The sequence below is a fragment of the Papilio polytes genome, unplaced genomic scaffold (assembly GCF_000836215.1).
Source record: "Papilio polytes unplaced genomic scaffold, Ppol_1.0 DF824270.1, whole genome shotgun sequence".
NCBI lineage: Eukaryota > Metazoa > Arthropoda > Insecta > Lepidoptera > Papilionidae > Papilio > Papilio polytes.
Window position 1 is genome coordinate 2,867,833 of NW_013524934.1, and position 21,596 is coordinate 2,889,428.

Sequence of the window (21,596 nt, forward strand, 5' to 3'; positions counted from 1 at the left end):
TCATTGTTCTATATCTGTTGGTGTACTTTATAAATAAATAAATGAAATAATTTAATAATTTTTATAATTTACTTTTTTTTTTATTTTCGGATGTTTTTTTTTATGACATAAGTTGGCAAACGAGCAAGCGGCCACCTATAACCGCCAAAATGGCGAAGCGACCGCTGCCCATAGACATCCGCAATTGTAGATGCGTTGCCTACCCTTATATGACGGAGAAGGAGACGCACATAAAAAGAATATTTCCCCTTCCTATGCATCTCCTCCACCGTCAAATCCACTTCCTCTTCCCAACCTCTTCTTATAAGAAAAAGGGTAGTGAAGAGAAAGGGACTTAAATTGGGCCTCCGGCACCATACTCGTCAGACGAAACACGGAATTACTTCCATTTCACGCCTGTTTTCTGTGTGGCCGTGGTATTACACCGGGCATGCCGGCACTGCAATGCTAAGATGTTAAAGCGGGCACTACCACTGTTAAAATGTGTGTGTTGTGTTAACAAGATGAAAAAAAGCCTATTTTAGTACTTATTTAACGTTCTGCTACTTCTATTTTTTTAATAAGAAAGAAGTTTGGATGTCGTTTTTAAATGTCGAGGTGAAGAATTCTTCTTATTCTCTTGTAAGCTATTGTGTATAAAGGTATAATTTCTGTCTCGTTACCGAAATTTTAATTACGAGACGCGGTTTGTGGAAATGAAACATTAATTATGCAACGTCTGCTTTGGACAATTGTTTGTGAGCGTTAATGCAGCCGTTCCAATTAAAATGGTCGAATATCTATTGTGCTTGAGATGTATGTGGCTATACCATTATGAAGTTGACGTTTTGTTTATGAATGTATGAAAAGGCGTGTAATGATATTCAGATATGGAGGTAAGTTTTTTTATTTGCAATGTTGCTGTGAGCTTGATGTATACGTTTTTTGTATCAATAATAGTTGGGATTTTTGAAAACTGGGAAAGTTTAGGAACATGGGCAAACTTTTTTTTTCTTAACTAATATTTAGCAAACATGTTTTTGAAACAGAAATCGTGTACTAATTTCCGTAGCTTGAAAATGTGTATACCGTTATGCAGCTGACTGTATCTCTATGACACGCAAAAAATGCGAATCGTAACAATCGGTTATTTGTTAATTTTGGCTGTTTTAATAGAACTTACAAAAGACATGCATAAAATATTTTACGAGTACTTGTCGGGTAAAAAATTTCAATATTTCGATAAAATTCACGTTGTAATTAAAATATTAATAATACAATGTTTCTGGCATCCAATCGACGTTAAATGACAAGCCAATATGTGTTACTGAAATTCAATTATCGGAAACTAATTATACCTTATATGGGTTACGCGCGCCGTTTTGAATACAAAGGGTTGTTGTATACAAGTGACGAACGGTTTTGTGTATATTCTGTAGCTTGCATTCTCTGGGTGTAATCTTTTAATTTTTAGAGATTTTATCGCACAGCTGTCAGTCATGCTTTGATTCTTATAGGCTTATATGGATGTGCACTACTCGATTTTAAGTTCTGCAACTAAACAGTTGAATAGGTTGCGAAACAATCGACAATCGCACAACTGTTGTGCGATAGTTTAGTCAATAGTGTGCGCCCGCTCTTACTCTTAAGATCTACGTGACTTTGTGCTTGTTGATAGAATTATTTGTTTAATCACTGGCTAAATATTACACTATTGTTACTTGAGATATTTGACATTGATGTCATTTTATGAAGTCGATTACTCTTAGAAATGAAACGTTGACAAGGGTTTCCTTTTCAAATGTCACATCTATTTAATAAAACATTAAATTGCTTTTAAAAAGTTAATTAATCTGATAAGTTTTCAAAACACTTTTTAGGACTGACTTTCAACAAAGGAGGAGGTTTTCAATTAGTCTGCACTTTTTATGCAGTCGCGTTTTTATAGTTTATCAATGACATTAGCATCACATGTTTTAAATCAACTAAAATATTGAGAAGTATATTAAACCCCCTATAACACGCTTCCCTACAACTTGAATAATAGTTCGAGTCCCGTGTCCCCATATAACGCGAAAATTATATTATGCAGCCCATTTGTAGATTTGAATGGGCGTCGGATCAATTAATATTAAGCGATCGGCTGCGCGTTCCCTTTTCCATAAAAAAATATAACCCCCTATGACTCACTTTTTAAAGAAGAACCCCCGTATAACACGACTTACAGCAATGCTTTGTAGAAAAACCTGTTACATCGACGATTCCTATAATGAACCATCAACCGCGTTATAGGACGTTTACTATACTAATAAACTAATGAATTGAAAGTTTCGTATGCTTTGTTTTTTATCGTAATTTTTATCTTCAAATCCTTTGGATACGATTATTTGTCATTCATATTTCAATTCCTTTGATAATGATTCAACGTTGACATTTCATTTTGAATGATATTCGTAAAGTAAATAACAGATATTTTCACGCGGAGTCACACCGACAGCGTTGGTACAATAAATTGCAATTTACTGCACGGCATCGCTTAATGAGGCCTCATTCAGTCGACGTGGTTGCAAAAATTTTACACAGCGAAAATTTCTATTTTATCCAACCATTCAGTGACAAGTTGTATTCAGTATGCTATCCCAACGGAACTTTCGAACTGATTTGTAAAGTGCGATGAACGTATGTGAAATGTTGAAGTGGAAAAAATAACGCATGATACGAACGCTGTTTTTTTTTTTTAAATAAAGTAATCGATTCATGATAATTATTATTTAGTAGATTGATAATACTAATATTATAAATGCGAAAGTGTAGTTGGATGGATGTTTGTTTGTTGAAGTTTGTAGCCTAGACAACAGTCTGGAAGAACACATAGGCTACTTAGTTTTTTTTTTTAATTACATTTTATTGTTCACATTTATCAAATTATCAATTGCAAATATCATGACATGATTTCAAACCATGGCAACCTTGCTTCCTTGGTCTCTTTCCCGCATTAGGGTTTTTATCCAAAATATTAACCCCTAAGTTTAACGGCGTGAAAATATATAGCCTAAAGCGTAACGTAAATGTAGGGCTTTTTATTAAAAAAAAAGAGTTATTCGTAAATATGCTGTGATTGCTGACATCTTAGGCAACAAAGAAGTGTGTGTTTATGCTTTATTATAATAGTATAGATGATATTATGTTCCAAATAAAAAGTTACTGTACTCAACTACATGCACGTCTATTATACAATTTTTACATTTGCTTTAACTCTATCATATAAAATAGTAATTCAATTAAGTACAGCAATATTGAAACGTAGTCAGTGTACGTTATGTTGGTCATTTGGCGGACGAATTTGGATAAATTCGAAGTTTACTGCGACATCAATTTCATTTGATCACTTGGCACGTTTGGTCGCGAACGTATCTCGCAACTGTTACAGCCCCTCACGTAATGCAAACCCGGATATGGGAAGTAATATAACGTACTTATTTACTTTTTAAAAGCATTTTTTCTTTATGTTATAAAGTTTTATCCATTTGATAAACTGCAATGGTTTACAATCATTCTAGTAATACTATTACAGACCTTATTATTTTTAATAGTATTTTGTTAAACTTAATATTCCTTCCATTGACTCGATAGACCATATCGATGACTGACAATACTCAAACGTGCATGTCTTCAAACTTTTTTTCTCTTGAAGCTGTATTGTGAAATGGTCCTCGCGAGTAATTCCAAATCGCAGACAAGCGTGTGCCTTCAATAGTCAGCAATTCTTGAGTACTGTTATCGCAAATGTCCATGGGTGTGTGTTCCCACTGTTCGTATGTCATTTGTCTTTTTAAAAAAAGGGTCCCAATAGTAATTTCTCGTAACTTTAAAATAAAGAATTTTAGAAATCAATACGAAACTAAAGACCTTGAAAAATATAATACATAAAAAATACCGCATGTTTTTCTACAAAAATATGTTAGATGTCATGTAAAACCTAGTAATTTTAATTAGTGTCTATTGTTAAACAATAGAGAATAACTACCACTTGTTTATCCCATTTTTATCTAAACCAAAGCAATGCTCTCGACAATGACATATATTAATTTGAAGATTAATAAATTATTATAGATAATCGGTCAAATTTTACGAAAATAAGCTTTATATCCAAATTGCTTTTCTATCGTATCTTTCTCGGAAGCAATTAATATTTTCCTGTCTATCAAAGAAGATAATCTCCTCGGTAAATTAATTCTGTTGTCAATAACAGTGTCTTGGTAAAAATCAATAAGTAATCAAAATGTAATTAAATATAAAATTGGATTTTCGATTATGTCATCATCATCAGCTCACTATACGTCCCTACTGAGAGGCTCGGAAACTTCCTTCGCTAGTTGACAAAGCCACAGTCAATTACGCTGGCCCACTGCGGGTTAGTTATTTTGTGTTTTAATTTCTACATCGATATATGCTTGTTGCATCACAATGTTTTCGTTCACCGTAAGAACGTCGGGAAAATTTTAAACTTATGTTCAAAGGTAAAAACTCACATTGGTATCGAACCCAGTAAGTCAAACCACTGAGCCACCGACGCTATCATAAAAGGGTTGTCATTTTTTTTATAATAATATAAGGTGGCAAACGAGCAAGCAGCCACCTGAATCCACCGAAATGGAAAGCGACCACTGCCCATAGACATCCACAAATGCAGATGCGTTGCCTACCCTCAATTGACGGAGGAGGAGACGCACATAAAGATGACACTTTTCTTTCCTATGCGTCTCCTCCACCGTCAAATCCACTTTTTCTTCCCATTGAGAAAAGGTTGGAAAAGGAAAGTGACTAAAATTAGGCCTCCGGCACCACACTCATCAGACGAAACGCGGAATTGCTTCCACTTCACGCCTGTTTTCTGTGTGGTCGTGGTATTACACCGGGCGAGCTGGCCCATTCGTGCGAAGATATTAAAGCGGGCTCTACCACTGTAGCTACATATGTTACTTGAAATGTATTCAAAACACTTTGTTTAGCTTTTGTGGTAAGGACAAGTAAGTTTTTTTATGTTTAACTAGCTGTTCCCATGCGACTTCATCCGCATGAAATCATAAAAAAAATATTTTATTGTTTACATTTGTCAAATTACAAATGTCAAAATGACATGACATGATGACAACCTTGCTTCCTTGATGTTGGCAGCAACTTATGGTCTTTTTCCCACATTAGGGTTTTTATCCATAACATTTACCCCTAAGTTTAATGGCGTGAAAATATATAGCCTAAAGCGTGACGTAAGTGTAAGGCTTGTTATTAAAAAAAGGATTATTAAAAAATATGCTGTGATTGCTGACATCTTAGGCAACAAAAAAGTGTGTGTTTACGCTTTATTATAATAATATAGATAGATGAAACGGTACAAGGTGATAGAGAAATAATTAAGAAAACAAAAGTGAATCATTAAATGAATACAGTTCGAAATGAAGTTTGATTCAATATTGAAAGTAGGTCGAGCATTATTATTGTTCAAACTTACACTTGAAACGTAACGGGTAGAATACGAGCGGCGTTTTAATTATCACACAGCGGAAAAACTGGGCCATCTAAAGTTTCACTTCCCTCTGTGGTTTACTTGAGAAGTATTAAGCACTGTATAGACCAAGTTGTAAGTTAGACGAACTGAAGTTTGCAAAGTTCACATTTATTGTTTTGTATACTAGTAATACTAGCATGGTATTAGAAATTCTTCAATCTAATAAAAAAACATAGATAGCACACTAAATAATATCTATTTAAAAATACATTTTAATCTGGTGGAAAAGTTACCGGTAAATTTATTTTTATTTTCATTGTTCATTTGCGAAAACTAACATGTTAAGTTTTCCTATGTAATAAAAAAAAAAAAAATGAAAAAATTTATTCACTATGTCATGTCTGTATGTTTCTAAAATGTCTTTGAAATATGTAGTGTACATTATAATATGCGTTATCTTACTAATATTGTGAATGCGAAAGTTTAGATGGATGGATGTTTGTTAGAGTTTGTAGCCTAAACTGAACGGATCCCGACGAAATTAGCCAGAGATATGAAGGATAGTCTGGAAGAACACATAGGCTACTTAATTATTTTTAATACCACGTAGACGAAGTTGCGGGCGAAAGCTAGTTATAAAAAAACGGAGTTATTCATAGTTCAATGAACTCATTATTCATCTATCAGTGCTTTATAAGTACTGGTTGATTTATATGAGCAAATATTTTTATCAATAAATCACGTCTGATGTAAACTAACCTCTATGCATATTAAATGAAATTAAAAAAAAAAGACTGAGCAATAAATGTTCCTAACACATAAAGTAAATGAGAACGCATCATTAGCTAATGGTTAACTAACCATAGCCTCTCAAAGGCATTCAAGTCTTTCATACAACCTCCCATTCAGATTTACTCTATTCAGCAAACTCGTATGGCAACATAATTTTTATTTTGTTCATTTATATCTTTTACTAAAATATTCAATTACTAAATTTTAACTATTTACCAATTTAATTAAGCTAGTTTTACGACAGACATTTATTTGTAGTAATCTTCGGAATGTCAGGACAGATTTTGGTGAAACTGGAAGGTAGTGCATGAGACAATATGTAGATACCCTTTTTTAAATTTCATTATGGCAAAGTAGTGAACGTTCGATAAAAATTAGTTTAACGTCTACCGTAAATAAGGATCTCCACGCATAACAATCTGTATTAACGTAAGTTTTCACTACCGTAACACGTTTATAAAAAGTGTTCTATTTGAAATATAATAGATATTTTCATTTTTATAGGATTATTTCTAACCGTCATCCTGCTCTATCCCCACGTGGAGACCGATGAGAATAAAAAGTTTTATCCGTCCCACCTTTTGCGACGAAGGGACGGTTGTCTCCTTAATGGTGATAGTGAGACTAAAAGGTAGGATGGATGTAACTTTTTATTTTCACGTGGGGACAGAGCAGGGTGACGGTTGGGAATAATATTTATATTTTGTGTTTTAACAGTGAGAACACACGGTTAAATTGAAGGTAATAACATAAATTTTAACGCTCGCAAAGTTATGTATACGCAGATAAACTTTATATTGTCGTAGAAGTTTAAATTTTACAATTCCATTCGACGTGGAACCCGAAAATGTGGAGTGACATTTAACCTCGGGTCGCATCATCCGAATAGCGTCGCGTGTGTTTTAATGCCCTCACACGGCAGCAATCAAAGTTTATAACATACATCAAATTAAATTTAAACACCGTTGTAAAATTTAGATCCGTGTGTCCTTTGATTTGTGTTATTTAACTTTTGTTTAAAATCATTCTTACTAATATTATAAATGCGAAAGTTTAGATGGATGGATGTTTGTTAGAGTTTGTTGCCTAAACGGCTGAACGGATTTCGATGAAATTTGCTATAGATGTAGAGGGTAGTCTGGAAGAACATATAGGCTAGTCACTTTTTAAATTCTACGCGGATAGAATCGCGGGCGATAGCTAAATTCGAATGTACAATCAGCTATCAATGCGTATCTATATTAGTCTAGAGTAGCATGATAAAAAGGCAAGATTTTTATTATTGTATGTATTGAAATAACTCAAAAACTAATGGGCAGTTTTCAAAAATTCTTTCACTTATAAAAAGTTACGTTATCGGTGAGTAACAAAGGCTATGTTTTAAATTATTTTTTTAATTTCACGCAGACGAAGTCGCTAGCAACAACTCTTACGGCTTCAGAACGTTTTACGTCTCCTGTTTTAAAAAGAAGTTCGCACATATTTGTATAAATTCCACTATGTATGCATGTTATTAATGAACATTTTCTTGCATTTTTGAAATCGAACGTTACAATATACAATATTTAAAATCTTGTAAACGTATACATTTTTATGCAGCCGACTGTACAATTTGAATTCACAGCCAACTAAATGATTGACTAGTCGGCCGATTGCAGCACCTACTAGAACTAATTACTGCCAAATACTTGACCAACATTTCAACCATCCAACATTCCAACCTCCCACTACTGCATTCCAATACAAAAGAAATAATTTCAGATACAAATAATCAAAATACTTGGGGTTTAACAGCTTTTGTTTGACTGCAGTTAAGTGCCCTATCCACTTGTAACTATCGACCGTAAATTACACCGATTGTTTGCAACTAGGGGAAAGCTTTAGCCCTATGGCTATGTCTGGCGAAGGGGATATATTGTTAATGTTAACATTTCCTTTACATCAGTTGTCAGTTTGACACTAGCGTTTTAATGTGTATTTTTTATGACTTTTTCTGTGAAAATAATTCTTGTGTTTATATAAATGCATCTCAGTAAGATCTGTCCTGTTTGAATATTATACATTTAAATTAGTTGTAAAAAAAAAGTAAGAATATAGGTATCTTTTTTCTTTGTTTCAGCTGTCGCTGTGAATATTGCGGTGCCAGAAAAAGATGGCACACGTTTTGAACGATATCGACTCGACAAAGGGTAAGTTTTATTTCAGGTTCATTTAAAACTCTAGGGTAAAATGATACGTCTGTATTTATTCTTTATCTATAGTGAGAAACTTGTGTACAAGGTTATTGGTAATTAGATATATTCCCGTTAGGAAGTAATGGAGGGGATCATTTGTGATAATTTTTGGTTTGTTAAAGTTTTTATTTAGTAAAATTATCAGTGTTTAATGGTTCTATAAATATAAAGGAATAATGACGTTATCATTGGTGTTTTTTTTTAATAAATTTTGGAAGTGGCATTTTTGACTTATTTGAAAAAATCATATTTGTAATGTATATAGGGGTCAAAATCATCACAAACAATCCCTTATTACCTCCTAACGGGTATGCGTCTAATTACCAATAACCCCGTATAGTAAGCAACGTGTCTAATAATTTTCTACATTTAGGGCCTGTCCTACCAAATTGTTAATTGTCTGATAACAATCCAACGTGTAAAATATGTGATGGAAATATCGGGTTTTGTTACCTTTTCCGACAGTGACGTAATTTTTAAGCTATCTGAGCCTCTATCAGCCAGTGGTAGGACAGGCTCTTAGTTTTATTACTATCCTTACGAATAGAACTAAGACAGAAAATCTATAGAAGCAATAAAACGAGGTAGAATGGAAGCAAATGGTTAAGCGACTGCCATTAAAAGAAGGCGACTTGGTAACGATGGAAAGTTAAATAAAAAGACGCTTATCAGCTGTTTTGAGGATGGCCCTCCTTTTATTGCCTTTAAAATTTTATGATTGCGACTCTTGTAATTAGGTTCGTGACACAACGAGATATAAAAATTTTATTATTTTTTAATTCTTCACGCTTAGATCGTGCGCACACCAGAAAGTAAGGTCTCGCATAAATGGTTAGTTTCACTATGATTATTATGAGCTTATATGGAAATGCTACTCAATTTTTTATTTCTAAGAATAAACCGTTGAATTGGCAGCGAAACAATCGACAGTCGCACAACAGTTGTGCGATAGTTTAGTGAAAGGTTTGCGCTCGCTCTTAACATTTGTTATTTGTCTAATGTTTGCTATATACATTTTTATAACGTGATAAAATTCAATTTTAATATTTTCATTTTTAATGTCTTTGGATGTAGCTTAAATTTTTTTGTAATACCTATGAAAAATATTAACTTGCGCGTCCCACTTGGGGTACACGCTACCCTACAGGGTATATTTCCTTAATCAATCAATTAAATTAAGACACATTGAGGTAATTCATTATGTTAAAATTTAAGTAACGAAAGTAATGTTTTTCTGAAATTATTTTGTTACTAATATCTGTGTTTTCTCTCTGTGTGTTCCAAACTTTATAGTTTTACAACCAAGAGCAAAGCGTTGCCACTCGACGCTTTCAAGAGAAGAAAGTCTTAGGAAACTTAACATATTTTTGTATATTAAAGATTTTTAAGTACTATTTTTATAAAATTAATTAAAAATCTTGAGCTCTAAGTTGTTGTTTTTTTTATTTTTCAGGGTTTATAGAAAATATGAAGAAAGGAAAAAGTTATCCTTATTTGAAAGCAAACGCAGTGACCAAAATTCAATAAATAGTAAGTAGAATTTTATAATTTTTTTACATTAATATGGGTTTACACTGCTGTAGATAATGTGCGGATGTTATATTGTTGTCTCTTATTTTACAATGTGATTGAAAAGGACCGCAATTTTTGTAGAAGTCTGCAATATAAGCCCTTGCATAGAGTATTAGTTAAGTTTTTTATTTAATTTGAAGTACAAATTTATTTTAAATTCATAATACTATAAATGAGAGCCAAGACCTTTATGCAAATAAAAAAATATGCACAAGTATTCGTTTCACTCGAAACTTTGAAAAATACCTAATTATCCTTTATTGCTATGGGGGTAAAGTTCAAATTGGGTCGTATTATTAACTCCGATATAGATTACGGGTCGGAACAAGTTCGGACCGCGGAGTTTGGAAAGTTTTGAGTGCATTGCCGAGTTAGTCTGCCGTTCGGTTCTCTTTAACTAAACCGACTGGAAATTGTTCAATACAGCCGTTTAATATTTTTAAAAAGTTTTAATATTAAACAAGCCTTTTTAAGTTAGCATCAACTGTTTTGTTTTTTTGCAATACCAATTTTTTGCTTCAGGTTTTCGAGATGATCATGAGATTATACGGAGTCCAAGAAAACAAAGGTAAATAATATTATTTATTTAATATTATAGCAGAAGCACCAATAGCCTAATGATTAAGGGTGCCGGTTTCATATATGTGGTCGAGGGTTCGAATCCCGCCATTCCAGTATTGTAAACCATTCCTAGCACAAATTGAGAGCTTACTAGAAATGGTATAAGATGTTTAAAAAATATATCCTATCCCTTTTTCTTCTCATTAGCTAGACAGAGACATCACACAAATTATACAAACGTCGTATTACAAACAAGCTAAATAAATCAATCTTGTATAATTTAATACGCTCCGATATTGGTTTTGCCTAACCAAACATCCTTCGATGTTCAAAGTAAAGATATTAAACTTAGGGTCTGTTCAAACAATATAGGCCATCTGCAATCTAATTATTCCTCATCTCGCAAGTAAACACCGCGGGCGTAGTTTAACAATGGTTAACTATGCATAAATTAAACTCAGATTAATGATATTACCGCGAAACACGGGGCGGCCATGACGCCGCATAATGTCGGCCCGAACTCTGTTTACAACCTTGCGTGTTGTATTCAACGTTAGTAAGACTTAATATAACACATTGTGTGTTGATTTTATGGATATAGGATTTTTCGACATAATCCATAGTAAAAGATGACAATCGGCAGACGCAATTGTGGATGATCCCAAGGGTTCTCGCGGAAGATCAGCTGGGTACTTCAATTAGAAGCATCCAGTATTTATAGCTGATCGAAGACCCAATACAGTCAGCATTGCAACACAATTTTTTATATTTTTTTTTATTTCATAATTTTATATTGAAATACTTTTTTTTATTCATAATTGTATTGTAGTGTTGATAAGCATTTAACGTTATTTTATTTATTTATTTAATTTGCCAAAATAGCGAAGGCACATGCCGATACATCCGCATTTGGAAATGCATTGTCTATATTGACAACAGAGGTATGGACGCATAAAAAATATTTTCCCTACCTACGTCCAATCATCTGATAATTTCATTCCTCTTTCCATCCCATTCTCTGTACGTAAATGGTGGAAATTAAATGACGACTAACGAAATTATTGGGCTCCTGTGATTGTTTTTTTTTGTTTATTTACTAATGAATAATAATAAAATTTGCAGGTCGATATCGCACAGAAAATCGAGAATACAAAGAAGCTTTAATAAATATCAGTTCAGTGCACATATCAGTGAAAAGGGTACGATATTCTAGATATTTTAAACTATCTAAACTATAATAGTTCATAATTATATACTAACTAACTTTCGCCCGCGACTCCGTCCGCGTGAAATTAAAAAAAAAAAACAAAACTAAGTAGCCTATGTGTTCTTCCAGACTATCCACTACATCCATACCAAATTTCATCAAAATCGGTTCAGTTTCAGTATGATTTATTAAAGAGAAAACATTGATTAGATTGATTTAATTTTTAACCAATACAAAATTACATTATTAATGAGTAACATTGGCTTTATTTATTACTAGCTGTTGCGCGCGACATCGCCCGTGTAAAATTAAAATAATTTGTTATATAAAGCCTATGTTACTCACAGATAAATTACCATTCTAATGGTGTAATAATTTTAAAATTGGCCCATTAGTTTTTGAGTTATTTCAATGCATACAAAAATACAAATCTTTCCTCTTTATAATGTGAGTAAAGACTAGATTAACGATAATAATTTTTTTATGTTTCAGATGATAAACATTTGAGGTACAGACGTGAAATAGGTTCTTCAATTATTATCACTCATCATTTTACGGAGAAAATAGTCACATCAGGCGAAGATGTAAGTCAATAAATAACTTTTTGGTCCTTTAACAATCGTAAGCCGATTAGACACAAACACTATCCTATACATCTATGCCAAATTTCATCAAGATATGTTCAGCAGTTTACGCTACAAACTCTAACAAACATCCATCTAAACTTACGCATTTATAATATTAGTGAGAAGTAAGATTTCTATATATGTAAGCGATTCTTTAACTATTTTCTGTCCGTGCGGCTTCATCTGCATGGAATTATAACAACTTTATTTTATTGTTTATATTTGTCAAATCCTCAATTGCAAATGACAAAATTACCGTTACCATATAAACCTTGCTTAAATAATGTTGGCAGGTTTTAGTTTATGTTTTTCCCATATAAAGGTTTTTTCCACTTAATTTACCTCTTAAGTTTAATAGCGTGAAAATGTATAGCCTAAAGCGTGTCGTGAGTGTAGGGCATTTTTATTAAAGAAAGTATTATTCAAAAGTATACTGTGATTGCTGGCATCCTACACCACGAAGTAGTGTGTTTACGCTTTATTATATTAGTGTAGGTAGGAACTACGAATCTAGTATTGTAATGAAGACTTTTTATGACTAGACTTACCATAAATTCCGGTAAAATGTTTTCATTATAAATAATTATTGTGGTCCCAACCTACTTTCCCGAAAAGGACAATATGCTAAATGTACTGTGAAAATTTATTGCCGCAAATAACAATAAATAATGCCCCTGTTTAGGCAAAGAACTGCTGGAAAAAGTTGTTTGAAATTATCTCTTTAATGTACGTTTTTGCCATCTCTATAAATAAAAGACATTGTTACAACTTTGTGATTCTGTTGACTGAATTAATAAGAGAGCAAGAGATGACGCATACCTTTGACTAAACTATCAGACAACTGTTTGTCGATTGTTTTGCAGCTAATTCCAGTTGAATTTAGTTACAGAACTAAATCGAGTAGTTGTGCACCTCCATATAAGTTCATAGGAATGCGATAGTTGAGTCAAAGTCCAAGTTATTGGCTCGTATTAATGTTTTAAAGAAGATAACTTGACTAATTTCACCAAAAAATGTCATAAAACGTGTTAACGTTATACTTTGTTGAATTCTTATAATTATAATCTGTTATAAATCAATTATTTTACGCATTGAATATTTTTGCATTAATGTAGACTAGCTTTCGCCTGCAACTCAGTTCGCGTGGAATTAAAAAAACTAAGTAGCTTATATGTTCTTCCAGACTATCTTCTACTTGTATGCCAAAATTCATCGAGATCCGTTTAGCAATTTAGGCATTTATAATATTAGTAAGATTAGTAAGGATATTTTTTGTTATTGTAGATAAGTCTGGAATGTGCTGCGACAGCTGAAAGGCCGCCGCGATTCATCTGGGAGAGAGATGGTGTGGTCATATCGTCTAATACTGATTCCAGGTAATTATTGTAAAACAAAAGAAAGTGTAAAACAAAAGAAAAATGTATTTGTATAGCATCAATTTTACATATTGTCGCGACGTCATCTATTGATAAGGAGCGAAAATCATATTCGAGGAATAATCGAGCTGTTTCCAGAATGTTCGATCGCCGCGAGCAGCGAAAGTGACGTTCGCGAAAAGATGTCTCGAACATTCGGAACGGCTTCGAGAATGTTCCATTATGAAATTTATGTAATTCGTACTATCGAGAAAGTTCTAGAATAAAATGACAAATGAATAACGAAAAGAAGATCGAAATTCGGGGTATATAAGGGGAGTCAGTCGTGACTCGGGGAGTGATATGGTGGAAACTGTGAAGAAGAAGTCCTGAGCGAATTACGAGGAAGATTAAGTGACCGCGGAGTGAAAGTGCTAGTGAATAGGGACAGTGGTGTTCTGTAAAGTGCGCCGTATTAGTGATTCAGTGTTCGCGTGCGTCGTGTAGTCTTGACGGAAGATTTGTGAGTGCAGTGAATCCCTGTTCTTTAAGTCGCCAATAAATTAACGCAGAAAATTTCAAGGCGTTTTGACTCTATCCCTCACGCTCGTAACAATATTTTCAATGCTGTCTATTTTTGTTTCGTCTATATTAACTACTATTTGATATCACAATATTTATTCTCGTTTTCTCGATCAAAAGATGAAGAATCTATTCTAATTTCAAATAATACTTATAAATCTTAATATTACTTTATTAGTACTTAAATTATTAACTTTTTTATCTACTACTTTTGTTCTCAAGAGAGAAGATTTGTGTGTATTTATAACCTTAATACAAGCAGATTTCGAAAATTCTTTGACTATTAAAAAGCTACGTTGTCACTGAATAATTACTGCTTTTGTTTTATTTTTATTTCCGCACGGATGAAGACGCGAGCTACAACTGGTCAACAATACAATAATCTATTTCCTCGTTTGATTTAAAAACCTTGATTTGTCGAATCTGTCTTATAGTAAATTAGATTAGTGTACTATCTGTTGTTCGCGACTTCGTCCACGCGAATTTATTAATTGTAAAAAATATGCCTAACATAGGCATATTAATATAATTGTGAAAGATTTTTTTTAAATCCAGTGGTGAGTTTTGAGTTATTTCAATACAGACATACATTTTTTTGCCTTTTTGAACTATTAGTTATATGTGTATTAATAATTCCAGATATATCCTTGGTCAGATGATGTCTTCTACTGGCGTCGGTGTCATCTCCCACTTCAATATATCGCGGGCACGTGTGGAAGATGGCGGTCTGTTTTCCTGCGTCGCGTACGAGGGTGACTCCAGTACGAGACATGTGGCTAGAGTTGATGTGTTTGGTAAGAACATGCTAACAGTTATATAGATTTATTTTTAGATATCACACAGAAGACAGACTTGGAAGCACTTCCGCTGGAGGCCTAAATTTAGTCCCTTTTACTTTCCACTTTATTCTTATAAGCAAAGCATGGGAAGGGAAATTATATTTGACATTGTAGGAGACGCATAGAATATCCTCTTTGTTTGCCTCGGTCTCCTATTTTCGGTAGTTAATATATGTACAATATTATATCGTTAAATTATGATTCCTCGCACTGCAAATACTAAACAAATATGTCCGTACAATCAAGTAATTTTATAAAAGTAGATATTGTAATAAAATAAACGAGAAAAAAATGTTGTTTTCGCACAATGAGCGAAGTGGAAAAACAGTTTTTCACAGAAAGGACTTAGGTCGGGTCAAATAAAGCCTCTTACGTGGACGCAGAATAACATTTTGTTTTTATAGGTCCGCCATATATTAGGACGTTGCCGCCCATCAAAGTGCAAAGTGGGCAGCCGCTGAAATTACGTTGCCCTTACTACGGTTACCCCATAAGGTAAACGAGTTTTTTTTGTTTTCTCAGCTCATTTGTAAGACAAAGGAATGTCTTGAGAACAAATAATTTCTAAAAATACATTGTAAGTATGGTTAACAGACGATGTAGGCTAACGTCACAAGCCGAATTACGCTGACTCTGCATCTGTATCGCTTGTTTCCTGCTCGCGCTCGCAAGCTTGGATCAGAAACGTGAAAATGAGTCATACTTTTTTAATTTGTCATGTCAATAACATCTACCTTTCCATCCACATTCATTCAACGTGTTAAGATTGAACGTGGATGGCTACAAAGGTAGAGGAAGACAGAAGAAAGTATGGATGGATTGTGTGAAAGATATGTTTAAGAAGGAAATGGATTCAGATATGGCGGCTGACAGAAATGTATGAAAGATAACATACTATGCCGACCCTCCGTAGAGACAAGCGCAAGCTGATAATGTCAATAATACAGCTCACATTGTGTTATCTCTCCTATGTGTTAAATACAATATTATTAAAAGGTGTGTTTGTAATTTCAGTAAACTGGAATGGGAGCACAAGGGAAAGAAAATCGTCAATTCAATGTTGCCACAACATTCGAGATATCGTCGTTCTTTTGTCTCGAAAGGTCGGAAGAACGCGAAGAAGAAAAGAAAAAAACGACAACTCTTTGAACCAGTAGAAGATGGAGTTTTGAGCATACCTCGAGTTACTAAAGAACAGAATGGAGAGATGTACACTTGTATTGTTTACAGTCCGTCAGGAGAAATGGCAAGAAGGTAAATTTTTAATATAGTTATTTGATTGATTAAAAAAAATACACTTGCTAATTATAATGATTCAAAGCTCCTAATAATAACAAAAAGAGAATGATGAGAATGAGAATTCAATAAAGCGATAGTTAAAATAAAAAAGAACGCAGAGGATTGTGATAATGACGAACGAACAGAAACTAGTTATTTTTATTTGCTATAAATATTTAAAATTATATAATTTTAACTAAAATAAATAAAATGTTAAGTAAGATTCGACCATTGTATATGTAACATATTTTGTTGGCAATGGTAACTAAATAAATCTTACTTTTTACTAATATTATAAATGCGAAAGATGGATGGATGTTTGTTAATGTTTGTATCCAAACGACACAACGGATCTCGATGAAATTTGACACTGATTATGTCGATGTAGGATAGTCTGAACGAACACATTGGCAACTTACTTTTATATTTTTAACTACACGCAGACGAAGTCGTATTCGACAGTTAGTAAGAAAATAAAACCAAGTTATTGTACCTCATATTCATTACAGCTACTGACAAATTTACGTGATTTTTCAACAGTCGTAATGTTACTAGAATAGTTATGCATAGTCTAACAATCATGAAATTTACCATAATAATTATACAAGTAATTTGAAAATTAATTCATTTGATTCCAGATCATTCGAAGTGCAAGTGGTAGAAGCGCCGGCGCTGGACGAGCTCCGCGTCGGCACTGGACTGAAGGAAGGTCAGATCGTGCAGATCACCTGCAACATTATTAGCGGAGATCCGCCGATATTCTTCTCATGGTTAAAAGACGGGATGAAGATTCCAGCCAGTTTGAAAGTAAGTAAATTTGATACAAATACAAATTATTGGTAACGGTGAATTACAGGTCATAGTGTTAAAAAAATATACAGATATTCTGAACGAAACTATGTTTACATAAAGCAAATTATAGCAGAAAAAATTCCTCGACACTATAGAGGGATTTCTAGATTAGTCAGGACTTTTATTTTTAAATGACGCGTGGCTGGTAGCCGCGATAATTATGTTTTGTAGCTTCTTTATGAAGAGTTTCGTTTGAGAAGTAGCATAGATATACTCACGGAAATAGTAATTGTAAGATCCATTAATTGCCTTTGAAACTTGAATCCTTTAACCTCAAAATGCTACACACGTTGTAGTAATGATGTATCTAATAGTAAATAAATAAAAAATACAAATAAATCTTTGTATGTGTTTGTGAGATTTTTAACGATCTCTTAAGTAGATTTTTATATACATTTCAGATTAATGAAAGAAGTTCAGAATTATTTAGCGTTCTGATTATAAAGAGAGTGTCGCTGGAGCATTGCGGTAAATATACTTGTATTGCGACGAATCACGTTGGGAAAGTCAATCAGACAGCAGATCTTTACATAAATGGTAAGTGAACTAAAGTAAAATATGTAGACTGATCAGAAATATAAAAGCTCTGTCATATTACATGTAACTAATTTATTTGCTATTAGAACGTAAATTAAATATTGAATCGCTTCCAGATTTAGATTTTTATGTTTTTGTTTAGGTTATAATTAATTTTTATGAAATGACTAGTTCATCTGCAGATTCATCCGTATGACATTATGAAGACTATGTCAAAATTCTAATGACAACAAAGGTCACTGTCAATGGCTAAAAATTGTTTAACTAACCATGGCAACCTTGGTTCTTTGCTATTGGTAACATTGTATTTTTCCCTATCCCTCTCCCTACGTTTAATATCGTGAAAATATAAGCTTAAAGCTTGTCGTAAATGTAGGGCATTTAGTTAAAAAAATAATTATTCAGTAATATGCTGTGATTGCTGTCATCTTACATAACAAAGCGTAAACTCACACTTCTTTGTGGCTTAAGATGTCAGCAATTACAGCATATTTTTGAATGATCCTTTTTTTAATAAAAAGCCCTACACTTACGTCATGCTTTAGGCTATACATTTTCACGCTATTAAACTTAGGGGTAAATAAATTGGAAAAAATACTTTCTGTGGGAAAGGGACCATAAACTAGACCATAAAAAATTTGACATTTGCAATTGAGAGTTTGACAAATGTAAAGAATAAAATAAAGTTTCTATAATTTCATGCGGATGAATCCGCGCGGGAACAGCTATATTAGATAAATGGGATTTTAAAATGTGATATTTTATTTCCAGTTGCACCGAAGTGGGTGGAAGAGCCGACGAACACTTCACTGTTGTTGGGGCAACGAGGAGTTATTTATTGTAATGCGAATGGATATCCAGCACCACAAATACATTGGATGAAAAGAGACGGTAAACATTTTAAATGTCCATGAGTTAAAAAAACAATAAGTAGTCTACAGACTACATTCTACATCTGTGACAAATGTCTTCGAAATCCGTTAGCAATTTAGACTACAAACTCTAATAAACATTCATCGAAACTTAATAATATTAATAAGATTGAAGACAATTATAGTTACAATTTTCTACAAAAACAAACTAATTATCTTAAATTGATTAGTTTCATTTTATATTCATCTTTGAATATTGTGTTAAAATCCAAATAGTATCAGAAAAATCTTAATTTGCAAAGGTTACTTTTCTGAAATAATTATTAATTTGGACTTAACTAAATTTTTCTTACAATTTAATTCTAATTTCTTAGTATTAAATTGTAAAAAAATCTAACTAATAGAAATGCGAAGGTTTAGATGTTTGTAAGAGTTCGTAAGTCATAGATATAGAACATAGTCTGGAAGAACACATAGAGTACATTTGTTTTTTTTTTTAATTCCCCGCGGAGACGCAGATAAAAGCTAGTTATGGAATATTAAGGGCCTGTCTCCCATATTGTAAATTGTCTGATAACAATCCAATGTGTAAAAAAAATTATGGAAATATCAAATTTTGTTAACTTATCTGATAGTGACGTCATTTTTATACTATCTGAGCCTCTATCAGCCAGTGGTGGGACAGGCCCTAAATGACATTATCTTAATTACAGCAACTCTTGGTATATGGAGACCGGTGTTGGATTTAGCCGGCGGTGGTGTCATTAGTTACCCCAATGGCACACTTATCATAGAAGTGGTATCACTCTCCGACGAGGGAGTTTACGCTTGTAATGTGGAGAATGGTGTTGGAGATGCGTTGAATAAGAATTTATGGATTAGTGTTAATAGTAAGTGTTTGATTTGTTTCTTTATGTTCTATACATTTTTTTAAAAAGAATGTTCTAGAAACAAGGGCGGATCCTGGTTTGGCGCCAGGAGGGGGTCACATAGTCGTGGTCAAGTCAAGACAAAATATGTGAATATATTTTGTCAATCTCTTGACCAATGAGCTCAAGAAGGGGGGTCATTACCCCAATGACGCCCCCCCCCCTGGATCCGCCGTTGTCTAGAAACAGGAATGTTGTGGAAGGAAATTGGATGTCACACATAAGCAATAACATATAGGTTTTAACATATAACTGGCAATACAGAAATTTTTTCCTTTTATTTGAAAAAACCTTTATAGTTTTATAAACGGTTATGTTGATCAGGTGTCATAAGGGAAACTAATTAATGAAAAGCTTACAGCGCCCTCTTTTATACTTTCTGTGTCAATGTTGGTATTTAGTATACTGATAGTGCCAACTGAAGCTGTGCCTCACTCAATAGGCGTCCTTAATTGTTTTATTTATAAAGACGTTATTTAAAAACAACGCCTTACAATACTATGAATAGTTTGACTGTAAGAAATATACAAGTTTTAGGTAACCATTTCTTGACTATTGTTCATTTACTTTCATACTATATAGACTATACTGTAAATAAAACTAATAAAAATTAATAAACACAAAGTTTCTTCTAGAGCCGGTGCATTTTGAATCCGTGGGTACAAATCTGACGACAAAGCTAGGGCTGCCAGTGACGTTGCCATGCCGACCGCTCGGTGACAGCCCTATTAGAGTTAAATGGACTGTGGATGGTAAAGGTGTGGATTTCACAACCTCCAGGTAAGCCTTGGAACAATGAGATAAACGAAATGTAATAAATATGTGTACAGCGCCATCTATTGAAATCTTAACAAAACTGCCACCTTTAGACATCAAACGTTTTCAAATCATGATAAGATTTGCTTTAATTTCGGTTAGTGATAATAGATGGCGCTATATTCAACTAAAAATGTAGTCCTTTTTAAAACTTGAATTTTATGTCAACTTCATATTTGAATCGATTCTGTTTATTTTGATATTTTAATTTTTAATTTACAGGATAACTGTGACTGAAAATGTTAACCCAAATGGAATCAAAAGTACTATTAATATAAACTACGTGGAGAGTAGAGACGGTGGGACTTATGAATGTAGAGCCAGCAATCCCTATGGTGTGGCGACTTATTTAATTCACTTGGATATTTTAGGTAATGACATTGCAGTATTTAAAAAAAGAAACTTCAGTTAGATGTATGTAATATATTTGAAATTAGAAATATATTTCTCGTTTGAACGATACTTGTGAGTGCTGAAATGTTTAAAAGAATGGTGATAGACAAAGAAACCCGTGCATTGTAATTTGATTACGCTTATAGAAATTCTGTGTAATATTTTATTGTTTGTTTCTTTTAGCTATCACTGTTTCGTTGTCTTCCTATCTATGTATCCCTTCTTTAAATTTTCTTATCTATCGTTATATATGCTAATATTATAAAGAGGGAAGATTTTTTTGTGTATAGTTATAACTCAAAAACTATTGGACCAATTTCTAAAATTATTTCACCATTAGAAAGCTACGTTATCACGTACTAGCAGGATATGTTTTTAAATTTCATGTGGACGAAGACGCGAGCAACAGCTAGTATATTATGTAATTATATTTTACTACTACTAATATTGATACGTAAATTAATAAATAATAAAAACATAACTGATAACGTTTTAAATGGTGAAAGAATTTTTGTAATCGGTCCAGTAGTTTTTGACCGACTTCCCAAAAGAAGGAGGTATTCAATTCGACCGTATGTTTTTTTTTTTATTTTTTTTTATGTGTGTTACGGCATAACTCCGCCGCTAGTGGACCGATTTGGATAATTCTTTTTCTATCCGAAA

At 33.2% G+C, this 21,596-nt stretch overlaps 1 protein-coding gene across 1 annotated transcript in view; it reads left to right on the top strand.

Annotated features, from left to right (window-relative positions):
• LOC106104635 (Down syndrome cell adhesion molecule-like protein Dscam2) overlaps positions 1-21,596 on the top strand; it is a 178,432-nt gene that overhangs the window by 140,829 nt on the left and 16,007 nt on the right. The window contains exons 4-18 of the mRNA XM_013284736.1: positions 8,400-8,469; positions 9,968-10,044; positions 10,609-10,654; positions 11,770-11,846; positions 12,347-12,438; positions 13,765-13,856; positions 15,057-15,211; positions 15,661-15,751; positions 16,271-16,510; positions 17,173-17,341; positions 17,788-17,923; positions 18,695-18,814; positions 19,509-19,685; positions 20,360-20,504; positions 20,763-20,911. Coding sequence (XP_013140190.1) covers positions 8,400-8,469; positions 9,968-10,044; positions 10,609-10,654; positions 11,770-11,846; positions 12,347-12,438; positions 13,765-13,856; positions 15,057-15,211; positions 15,661-15,751; positions 16,271-16,510; positions 17,173-17,341; positions 17,788-17,923; positions 18,695-18,814; positions 19,509-19,685; positions 20,360-20,504; positions 20,763-20,911 — 1,836 coding nt within the window. The remainder of the gene's footprint in view (positions 1-8,399; positions 8,470-9,967; positions 10,045-10,608; positions 10,655-11,769; positions 11,847-12,346; positions 12,439-13,764; positions 13,857-15,056; positions 15,212-15,660; positions 15,752-16,270; positions 16,511-17,172; positions 17,342-17,787; positions 17,924-18,694; positions 18,815-19,508; positions 19,686-20,359; positions 20,505-20,762; positions 20,912-21,596) is intronic.